Source organism: Stomoxys calcitrans, chromosome 4 (genome assembly GCF_963082655.1).
Source record: "Stomoxys calcitrans chromosome 4, idStoCalc2.1, whole genome shotgun sequence".
NCBI lineage: Eukaryota > Metazoa > Arthropoda > Insecta > Diptera > Muscidae > Stomoxys > Stomoxys calcitrans.
In genome coordinates, this window is record NC_081555.1 from 7,294,908 (window position 1) to 7,309,492 (window position 14,585).

Below are 14,585 nucleotides of genomic sequence, written 5' to 3' on the forward strand. Positions count from 1 at the left end.
ATGTTTTTAATATTTATAATAACATTTGCCCATTCCGCCAATTAAAGGAGCTAAAAATTCATTATGAGAGAACATATGAAAGGAACAGCAGATGTTGCCCATAATGTTGCACTCAATGTTTCAAATTTCATCAAAATCGAATAAAAAATGCTCCTTTTATGGACTCAATACTTTATTTTGGGGGATCGGTCTATATGGCAGCTATATCCAAATATGGACCGACTTGGACCACATTCGACAAAGGAGTGTAGAGATGTAATACTAATACTCATTGTTTCAAATTTATCGAAATGCTCTTTTTTTGGTTCACTACTCTATTTCGGGAGACTGGTCTATATGGCAGCTATATCCAAATATGTTCCGATCTAAACCACATTCAACAAAACGCTGTGGGGGTCTACCAAAACTCACTGTTCCAAATTTCATCGAAATCGTATAAAAAAAATTCTCCTTTTATGGGCTCAATACTCTACACATGAACTTTCCAATAGTGGGGCAAAAAAAAAAAAGCAGTAAGGAGTACTGACGAGAGCAAAAGACGATGCTGTTTTTTTCTAAAAATATACCGAATGTATTTGTTTACCTTTAGCCATGCACATTATAAACAAGTGGTTGGCTGAGTTGGTAGCGCATCAGACGAGCAAACGAGAGGACCCATGTTCAAACCCTACTGGTGGCCTCTCACTGGTACTGTCGGCTCGATATTGCTGATTGTCTACGAACGCAATTACAGTAACTCCGTATGGAGCATTCCACTATTCGCAACCTGCAGATGCGCCCAGTAGTAACACCGCACAGCTCGTAGCTCAAAATTCCAGTCCGTGCTTCCATGCTAAGACTGCTAATCATTCTACTGAATCAGCGGACTCATCGCTGTACGAGCGCCTTGCTGGGATGGACGCATTTATGATGAACGCGCAAATGAGACGAAAGTTCATGCGTGCTCATCAACCCAACTAATCTATTGTGGTGGGTGTAAAGAGCATTATAAAAGATTTGATAAAAAATTTTCAGTTCCAGAAAAATGTATAACACATAAATGGTATTCTAAAGTCTGACCTGCCCAATTTAGCAAAATTGTAAATCATTTTTTTTTTTCATAAAAGTATGGTGAAATCAAATAAAATAAAAAAGGAATACGTTTTTTTTCTTTTAGCCATAGAACGTACCCTATGATGCATAAGAAATTGAGCAAGATACTAAAAAATGCAAAAGTCATGTTATGTAGAACCTCTTTGCTATACACGACTTTCAATACTTGACAACTTAAAATAATTTGTATTTGCAACTTCAAGGTATAAAGAGGAAAAGGACCAATGTATAAGTATTGGGGTAAATGCTGAAATTACCTTTATATTAGGTTCCACCATCATGCCAGTCTGCAAATAAATTTCTTGTTATTGCACTCAGGAACATTGACATTTTTCTTTTTAGTTCTCTCTACCAGCTTTTATGTTTCTATTGAAAATAGCTAAATAAAAAATAAAAAAAAAAAACAAAATTATATGACAAAACAAAATAGAAAAAATAGAAAAACCTTACCTTTACCGAAGGTGTAAATTAATCATCCAAGACTTGAGGAATTATAACAAACTTTCTGAAATATGCAAGAAATGTCCATTAACGCATTTACATAATGTAGCCTTACCATGTACTTTTCAGTTCCTTGCCATTGTGATATTGAGAAAAATATTTTCTATTAACCCCAAACTGGAGTTAAAAAAAGGTTAAAGCCATAAACACCACATTATGTTGAACATCTTTAGAAGGAACTAAAAGTTGTTTAAGGATATAATATAAATGATTAATTATCAAAGCATTATGATGTCTTAATAAATTTTAAATGTACATTAAATGCGTTTATTCCTTAAACATAATTTTTTTATAAATATACAATACAATGACTTGTTATTATATAATATATATGATCTGTTATAATGTATATATATAAATTTATTTTTATATATTATTGTTTTACATTGTGCAAAGTTTTCACTTCACAATCGTATTACACTTTTTTACACTTGGTATTAAATTCATTATGTTAAATATATATATATAATGTTATTAAGGTAGTGTTTAAACATGGTGTTAAATAATTTAGCGCTTTTGTTTGCTTAATAATAGTTTTAAATATTTCACAAATATTCAAATTAAATTAAGTAAAGACAGTAGACACGTAAGTGATTAATCATAGCAATAGTGTAACGTTTAAATTTAGAATAAACCAAATAAAAACAGTTGTTATACAAATACCAAAAAGAAAAGGACTCAAAATAGGAATTTTGTATTTTAAAACTTATTGTTTGATTTCCCTTTTCAATTTGATTAATTTGTTTGTTTGATTGATATTGATGTCCTATGACACGAGTATAAAGCAGTTTGTTTAACTTTAAATAGTTATTATCTCAAGTATCACATATGCTTTCCAAAAACAGAACATGTTCGAATTTGGAACAACATAAACGACGATGAACTCTATTTGCTTAAGCAAAAACACTTAAGGAACTCAAACTAATGATAGAATGGCTAGCCATAATGCATGAAGTCAGCTAAATAAAATTTTGAAGAAATGCATAATTCTTGCCAATTGTATATCCATGGTAAATGCTGCTATTGAATGTGTTTTTGTTGATTTTGTTTTCCTTTAAATATGTATAAAGTTTTTAGGAAATATATATATATGTATATAAAGAGTGTTTTTGTGGGGAATTATAAAAAGTTTCTTTTTATCAAAATTGTCTTATTGAGCTTTTGTTTGTTTTGCAAAACTTTTGTTTTTTTTTTTTTTGTGTAAATATTTGTCCTAAATATTGCTTTATAGCCATTTCAAAAAAGAACCAGCATTTTGTCGTTTTGTTTGTTTTTCAAGACAAGGAAGGGTAATTTTGTTAAATATTTTCTTGGTCCTGCTGCAATGGCTGGCTTTAGGGTCTGTTGGTGAATTTGTGTTTGTAAAGCTATGTATTGTAGATCTTAAATATCGTTAACTAAGTGACCCTCTATAACAGACGATTGATGGTATCTTCTCCTTTGGGAAAAGTCCTCATTTTCTTCATTCATTTGGGTGGGCGATAGATCAACACCCGGGCATGAGGGTGTTACAACAATTTGCTCATATTCATGCACTCGTTTGCTGTAAAACAAAAATAATGACGGAAATTAAAATTGATTGTTCATGGCTTACAAATGTTGCAGTCTATAAATTACCCAAAACATCTGAATATGACACTTTTAAGCCAAGCAAAGAAATTGAATTCTGCTGTAAGGCCTGGTTTAACGGCTGGATTAGCTGTGCCCACGTAGAACCAAACAATAAAAACAACCAGGAAACAGGTCAAGGCATAATACCAGTTGACCAACAACATTACCAATAGCTTGGTAAAGGCCTGTTGAATTGAAAATATTAAAAATATTTTTGCGTTTAAAACTACGTAAAAATACTTACCCCCAAAAGTGATGCCCAGCGATTGCAGTACCCTGAATACCAATTCTTTGTTTTCGAATGAATTGGTGGTCTTATGGGAGCAATGGGCTCCTCATCCTCATTGTCTTGTGTGGTAACAGCTTCCAGGTTACCATCCGCATTTGTACTGTTCACACCTTCCTGGAAAACTGGTGTCGATGACGCTGTGGAAGCTTCTGTGTTTGTAACAAAGCCATTTTGTTGTGTGTTTACATTATTCGTTGTTGAAGGCACATGTAAAGGTGAATTTTGTGGACTTTGTAAATTTTTATGTCGCACTCTATCGGGAAAGAGTAAATCCAAATCATTCCCATCTTGTGTGGCACCATATCGACGAGTCTCATAGGAGGGCGAAGAGGCTTGTATGCGGAAACGTTCTTCACGTTGCTCCTGTATATCGAAAGTCTGAGCCAAAGCGAAATAGGAGTAATCAATGCAAGCATAGGTAAGCAAAAATGGCATAGTAACAATGGGAGCCAAGAAGTTAATGTCACCGACAATAATAAAAGTCACAGTGACTACAGCAACAACTGCCATGGAGTATAGGGGCACTTTATTGGGACCTCTCTGGAAATTTAAGAATTCAAATAAATGTACCTTTTCAAATAGATATGTTTATGTCAGCAGACTTACTCCCTTTGCTAAGATATCAATTCCAGGAATAACGCTCTCCTTGGCAATTGATTGTAAGACACGAGGTGTACCATACATTGCACCTAAACACGATGACATACTTGATACATATATACCAGCCAATAACAAAAAGTGTACGGCAGACACTTTCACGGAAATCATAAAGTCAGTAAGCAAAGTTGCCCTCTGACAGGTGGAGCCGAGGAATAAAATAAAGACCATATATAGGAATGTCCTAGAAAAATATATAAAATATTAAAATAATTAAAAGTGTTCATTTTATTTTTCCAGTAATATGAATCATTTAGATCTAAAGAGAAGTTTGCAGCCCATGATTGATTGCAGAACAGCTTATCAGCAAATATAGTAAATGTATGCAGAACTGACCGAAAAGTGAGAAGTTGGTATTCATAGGAAATTTAAATAATATGCGGTTGCCATGTTTAGTAAGTAGGCATGTGCGCTACAGCGTTTAACGCACGGTTTGGAATCATGACAGAAATTCAAAAGAACTTCTATTTGGTTTATCATCCCTCTAATGTGCTCTCTATGACTTAGTTGATATAGAGAACGGGTTAGCAATGCGGGTCTTTATGGGCTTGCAAGTGAGTCTGATTATTATCGTTACTATTTTCTCCGTTATGCTGGCAGTATTAGTGGATATTTAAGCCTTGCAAAACTTATATGCAAACACATTTCGCTCTGCGGCACGACGATTAATGAACTTGACCCAGAACAAAGGATAAATACTTCCCTTAAGATTGATAGCTGTCTAATTGAAGTTTTATCTGAAATAACCTAACCTTTCTTATTTCGCTATATTTGATTCATTAAACAATCAATACCTCAATGGAATATTTTTCTCATATTTCAAAGTTATTATGTCGTCCTTAATGCTTTTATATGAATTTAAACGAACTTTATTCAACTATTTATACACAAAGCATAATTATTAAAAGATATTCTTTAACAAATAATTTAACTTTGTACTTACGAAGTTCCAAAAGCCGCCAAGGTGCCATTAGGTATATCTGTGGAGGGAGCTCTTAAATCACCACTCATATTAATACCAGACAGTACACCAGTTACAGTGGGGAAAAATACTCCAAATACCCGAAACCAGGAATAACCATCTTCATATTTCGGCCAAAGATTTTCCACAAAATTACTGCTTACCCAGCCATCAAAGCCATTTTCTAGAAGAAAAAGAAGAAGTAAAATTTGCCAATGATCTCTATTTTTCAAATACTCACCAGGATCTTCGCCAATAAAACTGCCCACCATAAAATCCAAGGCGGATATCAATAGTATCATCAGCAGTATAAACTGAAGCTTGATGACCCACTTCACACCAGCCACATTGATACAGCCCAATAAAATGACTGCAGCTGCTGCGAAACCTCGAATGGCCCATTTGTTGCCTTCCAGACCCACCAAGCCAGCCATGGACTCTCCAAAGCCCATAACATTTAAAGCACAACCCACGGCCTGGCCAAAACAATATAGCAAACCTAAAGAACCACCAAAACGTGAGCCCAAAGTATGAGCTATAAGAAAATATACACCCCCACTTTCAACACGACATCTTTCGCATATGCCCACCGCTGACAGTACTGACACTAAGGCAATAATAACTGTGCAGAATATAATAAGCATGGCATTGAGTATGCCAGCTTGGGCCACAATCCAGCCAGAACGAAGAAATACAATAACGCCAAACACATTGATGAGGCAGGAGGTAAAAACACCATCCCAGGTACCAAATAACACGGGCTGAGATATGAAAAAATTAGAGCGCCACCTAAATAAGTAGAACATAAATGCCAAGGGGGTTAGTATTTCATTGATATTTTCTTTGCGTTTCCATGCTTACCATGGTTTATCTCCTTGCACTTGAGCAAAGATTTCATTAGCTCCCGATGCCTGATGACCACCCGAAGCATATGTGTGTTCATTACCCAGATCTACAAAGCCACCAGTGTTAGCTCCTCGTTGACGAAAATTTGCTACAACTACTTCGCCATCATCATCGTGGCTTAGGCCAAAACGATTCCAATCCACTTGTTGTGAACGGCGACCTCCACCACCACCACCGCCATTGCCATTGCTTGCAGAGTTATTACTCATAATTTGAACCTACCTATAGCAGTTGGTGTTGTTGTATTATGACACTTCTTATGTGCTAATCTAATATTTTGGATTTTTGGCAGGCTTTTCTCCACGCAAGCAAACTTTTGTTGCTCTAATTTTTCATTTTTCACTTCTAATGCATATTTCTTTGCTTGTTTTTAGGTTTTGTATTATTATTGTTATTGTTTTACTACTTTTCACTGTGACGTCTCTTTGTAGGTTTGTGTGGTTGTTGTATTCGCTTGTTAGTATGTTTAAATTTACCATCGATAAACGCTAATCTTTATAAATTTTAATCTTAATAATACTTCTGCCGTCTTGTTGAGCAATTTGTATTTGTCAAACATAAAACTGAAATTAGTCCGAACGTACGAGAGTAGCGTATGTAAGAAATGCGTTTTGTGTACATTAAGCTACGAAGGCCGTAACGTAACATCATATGATATGATGTCATATGGTATTCAGTGTAACCGTAGATATTTTTTGAATAAAAGAAAGTTTCACAAAAAGGTTTTTTTTTCCAAAAAAAGGGCCAATGAATGAACGGTATAGTAAAAGAATAACCTTCGAAAGATCAAGAGTTTAATTTACCGCTTGCAAAAGTGTCAACAAAACTTTTTTTAGTTTTATCATCTTGTTTAACCCATCTAAACTGAAGTTGAAGGACACTGTAGCTCAGAGGTTAGCATGTCCGCCTTTGAAGCTGAACGTATGGGTATGAAACACATTCTTGGTTGCCATGACGGTATAAATCGAAGCGGTTTCAATCATATTAAATTTATATGTAGCTTACTTCTACCGCTTAAATTTTTTGAACATCTGAAGGGTGCAGAACTTCCCAAAACTGCACTGTCTAAAGCCCACATGTACCTAAAAATCTACCTCGGGAGAAAAAGTGCCTACTACTCCAACATCTGCAACATGGATATCTAGAGAATAGATTAAAGATGTTCCAATTCGGTATCTTTCTGCTTCCAACGTCACGGTGCGCGCAATAATCTGTAATTTGGGTCCTTCACGATTCAAACATTGTGCTGTTTTCCCCATATCTTACCTTCATTCCCGCTTCCGACATCGAGGTTGCGCTCAGTAACGTTTAATAGGGATGGCATCTGTTAACGATTTTATTCAGGTCCTTTAAGCTTGCGGCACTGGTTTTGAGCCCATAAATACGCAGTTTTCCCCATATCTTATCACCATTACTCCTAAGCACTGAAAACTGCAATATCTTTTGATAGATCATTTATTAATATTTTTTGTTCATAAGCATTTTAGCATAAGAAAATACACACAAAGAAACCTTAAAATTTTTTTAAAAATCCTATTTTTCTTCTGTTCTTGTATCTCAATTGTTTTTTTTTGTTTATAGAAAAAGCGCACAGTTTAAATTAAAGTCAGTTTAGGAGTATATTCTTAACTAGCATGGTAGGGAGGAAGGGAGGGAGAGAGAGTTCAAGTTTTCAATTACACCAATCAATTATTATCCGTCAATGAATTCATTTGTATGTATGTATAAATATTGTATATAATTTTATGCACATCAAATAGTGGGTTTATGCATGCAGAATTTGTATAGGGTTATTTTGTTTTTCGGTCTAAAGTTGTTCAAGGAGTTTTTTGTTTGTTCATTAGGCAAAGAACTACTTAAAATTCCTCAATTTGTGTTTATTTCATTAGAAAGAGCGTACATAAGTTAACGTTTACGTTTAACTTTGTCTTGAGACAAAAAGATCTCAAAAAGTATACGAAGAAAAGAAGGCGCATTTAGGATCATACAACATTTAAGGACAACACTCGAAATAGTAACGCAAAACAGCAGACATACATGTTAACTTAGTTCTACATTTTATAAACTTGGAAAGATTCTTAATTTTGTTTTACTTTTTTTTTGAAGTATTTCTTCATTTTAGACATTAATTCGACATGTTGGCTTTCGGCCACAAATCTCAATTTCTAAGCGTTGAATTCAAGTAATTTGTAAGCTCATTAAGGACCATCGAACCTATAACCATTTTTTCGCAATTCACTTGAATCATTAAATCATCCGACTGTGACCAATCGAATGTTATCAGGACCAAGCTCTTCGATGTCATAGTCTGACCGACAAAGTAATTTATGGGATCCGTTGGATTTGGTGTCAAACACGCTACATTTATACATTCAAAAGTCTTTTGTTTCAGAACGGGAATCTTTACTTCTTCGCTATGCAATTTTAATTTTGTTTGATGTTCATTCATGCCTCGTAGCTTCAGGCGTTCCTCCCTGAACATTGTTTCGTTTATTTGCACAGACCTTACCAGTTCACCTATGAGTGGCTTAAAGGCCACACGGGAAGTTCCTTTGTTAGAGGTTATTTCAAAATCGATTGCATGGCTGGAATCATTGAAATCCACACCTAGAATTCGGGTGGCACATTGGCCTGGATTGAGTACATTTATAGGCGCAAATTCTTGCATTTGCATGCCTGGTGGCAAAGATTTTTGACCCATTTGAATGTTTGATATTTCATCCGTAGATTGGTTAATAAATTGCAGTTCAATAGAAACCATAGAGGAAGAGTAGAGATGGGGAGAACGGGTATAACGATAACTAACTTGCAAACCATTGCCGGATAATTTATTCAATAGTTCCTTGTGTGTGTAGGATATATAAGAAGGACCAACTAGTTCCAATCGATTGGCAGCATTCTGCGGCATCAGACTTGTTTGTAAAGCAGTCATAGGAGTGCCTATAATTAAATAATTTGTTATACTCTCTTTCTCATATTCTTCAGAGTTCTTAATTACCTGGTGTTAAAAATCCGCCCAAGGAGGGTGTCATTACCGGACCAATGGGAGGAATGTCATCCAAATCCAGCAACAAATCTAAATTGCTTTTTGGCTCAGCCTTCTTCTGAGAATCACTTGCGGTCTTATTGGCTGCCTTATTGTTATTATTTTTAACAGCGGCTTGTTGTTCAGATTCGGTTTCAGAATCTGAACCCTCACCTTCCGATGACGATGAGGAAGACGAACCATACGATGAAGAAGACTCAGAGTCAGATGTACCAGAACCGTTGGCATTGTTAACCAACTGGGTTTCGGGTGCTTTTTTAACACTCGTTTCATTATTATTCAAAGCATTAACTTGTGCTTGTTTTGTTGGCGTTTTTGTCGAATTCTTATCTACATTTTCATTATCGCTTTCTGAATCAGAACCAGAACCTGATGACGACGATGACGATGAGCTTCCCGATGAGGATCCACTTGAATGGGAATTAGAGTAATCTGATGACTTTCCTTCTGACTCTGAGAAAAATTCATTGCCAGTCTTTATGGTTTTTTCCTTGGCATTATTATTGTCTTTCTGTGGTGTCTTATTCTGTGTATTGGCGAATTTGGATTCCTGCATGAAACCCTCGACATTACGTACCGACGGATCTGAACCTTTCTCTGGAAAGACGGGTAAATCATTATAGCCAGTGCATCGCATATTCAAATAGTGTGACAAGGAGCCCAATTGATAATGGTTGCGAGTATGGTATTTACTTTCGAGAGTAGGAGCCGGTTTGGCCGATAAAAATATATTTTTAGCAGCTTCAGATAAAGTATTACTTTTGTTATTCGCCGGAAAGATAAATTGTTTCAGGAAACGAGCTCTATCTCGAATGTCATAGTTCACATCATATCGTGCCAGGGTGAAAACATACTGACATAACAGCGAGGTCTGCTGGGGATTGGTGAGATACAGTTTAACGGCCATATTTAAGACTTGTAATTTCACCGCATCCTCCTCGTCCACAAATGTCTTGGCTAGCTTTCTCAGCACATCTGGTGCAATTTTCGGAACTTTATCATTGTATTCTCCTATCAGCCACAAAATTGATGAACGCGCGGCTGGAACTTTTATAAAGTCCAATAGTTTGGCCATTTGAGATATAATTTCAAAATGTTGAGCGGCTTTAGTCTGCAATAAGTTCTTAATTACAATAACACTCTCGGCCACAACATGTTCATCCCGATTCGACAGTAGGTGTACCAAACCGCTGAGACAAGTTTCTGTTACCTCCTTTATGGAGGCGGCACATCTTCCAATAGCTTGAATTGTTGAGGCTACAAAGGGACGATCACTACTTGAGATGTAGGTTTGGAACTCGCGCAGTATCAATGAAATGCTAGCAGCTGAAGCCAAATTTGTCAGAATTTCCAATTTTAAAAGTTTTATATGAGTGGGATCTTGTGTGCGTACAAAGAACGATTTAATGTGGGGCTCGAAAATTGTCTTTCTCTTTGTGGACATGGAAGCAATGCAAGTCAAAACTACACTTTGAACTTCTTTGTGTGAGCGCAATAGACGTATTAGAGATTTTGCAACAATTTGTACTTCTTGACGGGGAGCAACATGATGGTATAATTGAGAAACGGCCATAACAACTGAGGCATTGCGTGATTGCAACAAAGGTTTAGTTTGTCTCAGCAACAAGCGATGGTCCAGATCTACATGATAGCTGGACGATGGTGACGATGTTGCTGATTTGATTTTCGGAGCCGTTTTCTGGTTCGACTTCTTACCACTTTCATCACCACTGTCTTCGTTGGTTTCACTTTCTGAATCGTCATAGAATTTTTTATTTTCAGCAACATCGTTTTGTGCGTTCTCGATATCAGATGGTTCATCTGCATTAGGATCAACGAATTGAGTTCGAGCGTAGCGAGTAAGCATATTTATTATGATCACTTGACCCCATTCGTCGACATCCACCAGAAGATTGCAAAGTTTGCGATAGTTTTTGTGGATTAAATCGACACGTTCGGGACAAACCTTATAAAAGAGGGCAAGGTTGGTTAATAATAAAATTAGCTTTTTTATTTAATAAACAAACCTCTTCGAAGGCCATTACTGCTGATCCAACCACCAATGTAGTACGATCAGACAAAAGTTTCTCTATAACTTTTACCAATTCATCCTTTTGTTCAGGATCCACTGAAAATAATTTCGGTATGGCATGAGCAGCCGTTTTGCGAACATAAGGACTCATGTCCGAGGCACTTTCCATAATAGCCAACATAACAATAGGCACAATCATGGTCACTCGTATAGACGAAAGAACTCTCAAGGCTGAAGCTCTTATCAATTGATTGGGATCCTTAAGGGCTCTTTGGAATGTGGAAATCGAAAGCAAAGCCAAGTCCTGTTGATCTTCACAATAGCGCACCAAATACACATACACCAGTTTCTTGACTTCAATATTTTTGGATACCACATTTTTCACAACAGCTGGAAACAAATCACTGGCATCTCTACCACGGGCAATCATCCCTATTATACGTTTCATGGCTTCTAATTTCAAGCCATCCTTGTTGCTATCCAACATTTGCTTTAAGTCATCATGTTTTCGCCCTTCATATTTGAAGATGGAACCACTAGCCGGATCCGTGCCATATTCAATATCGAGACCGGTTTGAACACCTCCTCTGTCCCCATAAGCTGCAAAAGCATTGGTCTGTTGCTGCATTGTACTCCCCGCAAAAGTTATCGGAGAACTTGAAGATAGCATACAGAGATACGGTTGCTGAACGCCAATCAGTTTTTATAGGAGGAGTGGGAAGTAGTTAAATGAAAATATAGATTATATAGCTGAAAAAATGTGTTTGTTTTTGGAACTTACCAATAAAATGCAACTACATATATATATATAAAGTAAATTGCGTAGGTGTAACGACGCTATCTACTTCTTTTTGAGAAATTTCCTTCCCTGTAAGTTTTTAATTTTCTGCAAGTTTCTAAATTTTACTTTACTTTTTGCAATCTGCCAACAAATTGAAATGGTGATGACGTATATAACAGTAATGTCAATTAGAACTAGCAATACAAAACGCCAATATTAGGTAGAAACGCTAATTTGGCTTTACAGCTTATCAAAAGGGAATAATGCCTTAACAGCTGTGTAATGTAAATACTTGCTTGTATTAGGCTGCCCTAATTGTAACAATGATGCACATTCAAGAAAAATAAATAATAAGAAAGAAAATTGAAAATAAGGAAAATAGAAAAAAAATAAATAAACAAATAGAAATAGGATTCACTTGTTGTGTCAAGCGATCAGCTGACAAAAATTTTTTTTTGGCAGTGCTTGCTATTGAGGGTGTCAACTTGTTCCTATTAACATTCCATGCTAAATTTAAGAAAATAAAAAACAGAAGGAATATAGAAAACATTTGGAAAAAATTAAAAAGATAAAGTAAGGAAATTGAAAGAAAATTCCATTTTGGTTGTAAGTGCAAAGAAAGTTTTCTACATACTATGAGCATCACAAATGAGTCAACACCTGTTGAAATTTAGTTTATTGTAAGATTGCGTTAAGAATTATGACGTTACATATATATACATTTTTTTACTTGAAGCGCAGTATGCACCTCTGGCCAAATTTTCGTTACCATAAGAAATGCATTGACATATCCTAAACGAAATCTTCCGGTACCATTATCGAAAATTTCGATTGCAGGTACGCAGCTCAAATTAAAATTTCTTTGCTTTAAAGGGTGACATAATAGGCATTGGTGAATTTTTCTTGCAACTACGAATGAAAATGTATGTTTTAAAAGCTCCATGCAACATGAAATAAAGTTATTTGCAAATAAAAATGATTGATTACAGAACATATGTACTTTATAAGCCAAAAATTATTAAAATTTGGCCAAAATTAAAAATTGATGATTGAAAATTTCGCTAGAGGTGCGTATCCAGCTTAATCTCTAGCGAAATTTTCGGTTGCAGGCCAAAGCAGATTTAAAAAGGTGGTCTCGCGCGAATAGCTATACCAGCCGGCCGGGTTTGACGGTATTAAGATGTCAGATTTTTGTTTGCATTCTCTTTGTTGTTATCTTCTATCTCGCATATTCTCCGCTCATGTACGCACACGTATACACACACGCACACAAATTTGCTTGCATATTGTGCTTGTCAGCTTGATGGCAAGATGGCGGATTGCACCGTATGATTTGTAGTTGTTGTACAAATTAGACCACCTTTAATTGTTTCGCCATGGTTGCAGCCAAGACACTAATGCTACAATTGGAAATTAGCTGTGTAGAATACAAGTTGGTGACAAACATAGATTTATAATTTTATCCTGATTTTAATCATTTTTGGCTAACAAAGTACATATGTACTAAAACTAATCGTGTTTATTTGCAAATAACTTTTTCTGATTTTTCGAACATCTTCCAGCTTGAGATCATATTTAATGCATAGCAAAGAACTTATAAAAGTTGAGCAAGTGTGTGTTATTATTCAAAACGGGTTTGACGGGTTAGTGGATCATGATTTCTAATACGCCATGTATCTTTATCAGCACCTTTGTCAAAATGATTAAAAACCCCTACCTACACAAAGACTATTAAGTACGGTGTTTTGAAATAAGGCTCAATAAATCCGCTATCTCTCTTTAGCGCAGCAAGAGAGAAAAAAGCTTTATTTTCCACTATTTCGATGTAAACTACTAATCAATGTTAAAAACAACAAACACAACAACATAGCCAAACTCTTTTTGATGTTCACTTAAGCATTATTTGATTCATAAATATAGCTTTATTTCAAAGATCAAAAAAATATCCAATGGTTCCAATGTCACCCTGTAACAGAAACCAAACTAAAAATTTCGCTTAGGATATGTCAATGCGTTTTTTTAAACCCCGTTTACACTGCTCTTCAAATCCGAATTTAACTGCTCGATCATCTATTTTCCCTTTATAAAATCATCTGACGAAGGCCTTAAATCCGGATTAAATGAGCAGTGTAAACGGGGTTTTATGACAACGAAAATTTTGTTTCAGGTGCATACCGCCCTTTATAAGAAAAATATTTGGTAATTTCCAGTTTACACTTATTGTACATGAGTGTGCCCTGGGTTATTTTTTTTTATCACAGAACTATTGTTCGCTTACTTTTCCAATAAAAATTCGCAGGAAAGTAAGAACAACCTTTACTCTTTTTTGGTATTTATTTGATTAAGCAGCTGGTTTTCATATAATAGCTTTTCGATGGTGCAAGTTTCTGCTGGGAAAACATCTCCAGTAGCAATTTGCAAGCTGTCCATTATTAAACTCCTTAAATGTTGCCCACTTTCTTTTGCTGGCAAATAAAGTACGCAAACAACTTCCAGTAACAATTTGTGCAAATTTGCAAAATTTTTCAAGTACACGAATACACTTACTGTCAAATGACAGTACGAAATATAACGGCATTTATTTAAATGACCACATCCGGTCAGAATATTTCAAAGTAATTTCGTTCATTACCAATGTCGGCCAACGGAGAAAATTGTTCTGTGATTAAATTTCATAAAACACGAAAATCCGCACGTGTACCCATAATC

The 14,585-nt window shown here is 35.6% G+C and overlaps 2 protein-coding genes across 3 annotated transcripts; both read right to left on the bottom strand.

Annotated features, from left to right (window-relative positions):
- Positions 1-2,071: 2,071 nt before the first annotated feature.
- LOC106090566 (solute carrier family 12 member 8) lies at positions 2,072-6,564 on the bottom strand. 2 transcript variants are annotated; one of them, XM_013256802.2, is made up of 7 exons: positions 5,973-6,564; positions 5,353-5,900; positions 5,094-5,295; positions 4,100-4,334; positions 3,449-4,033; positions 3,211-3,389; positions 2,073-3,136 (listed from the first exon to the last, which is right to left on the bottom strand). In XM_013256802.2, the coding sequence occupies exons 1-7, from the start codon at positions 6,224-6,226 to the stop codon at positions 2,977-2,979; spliced, it is 2,163 nt and encodes a 720-aa protein (XP_013112256.1). In that variant the 5' UTR covers positions 6,227-6,564; the 3' UTR covers positions 2,073-2,976. The 2 variants fall into 2 exon arrangements, with proteins under 2 accessions (XP_059223816.1, XP_013112256.1); XM_059367833.1 differs by having other exon boundaries at positions 2,072-3,136; positions 5,094-5,900.
- A 1,309-nt stretch (positions 6,565-7,873) lies between these two features.
- On the bottom strand, positions 7,874-12,045 carry LOC106090561 (AP-3 complex subunit beta-2). The gene is made up of 4 exons (XM_013256799.2): positions 11,877-12,045; positions 11,091-11,780; positions 9,016-11,029; positions 7,874-8,957 (listed from the first exon to the last, which is right to left on the bottom strand). Exons 2-4 carry the CDS (start codon positions 11,763-11,765, stop codon positions 8,176-8,178), a joined length of 3,471 nt encoding a protein of 1,156 aa, XP_013112253.2. The 5' UTR covers positions 11,766-11,780; positions 11,877-12,045; the 3' UTR covers positions 7,874-8,175.
- Between the last annotated feature and the right edge of the window lie 2,540 nt (positions 12,046-14,585).

Excerpts from the sequence above, each read along its gene's own strand:
- LOC106090561 (XM_013256799.2), bottom strand. The coding sequence starts at position 11,765 with ATGCTATCTTCAAGTTCTCCGATAACTTTTGCGGGGAGTACAATGCAG. Across the intron at positions 11,030-11,090 it reads CAGTAATGGCCTTCGAAGAG|GTTTGTCCCGAACGTGTCGA; the intron begins GTTTGTTTATTA and ends CTCTTTTATAAG. Across the intron at positions 8,958-9,015 it reads GGGCGGATTTTTAACACCAG|GCACTCCTATGACTGCTTTA; the intron begins GTAATTAAGAAC and ends ATTTAATTATAG.
- LOC106090566 (XM_059367833.1), bottom strand. The coding sequence starts at position 6,226 with ATGAGTAATAACTCTGCAAGCAATGGCAATGGCGGTGGTGGTGGTGGA. Across the intron at positions 4,034-4,099 it reads TTGATATCTTAGCAAAGGGA|AGAGGTCCCAATAAAGTGCC; the intron begins GTAAGTCTGCTG and ends TTAAATTTCCAG. Across the intron at positions 3,137-3,210 it reads GTCATATTCAGATGTTTTGG|CAAACGAGTGCATGAATATG; the intron begins GTAATTTATAGA and ends TTTGTTTTACAG.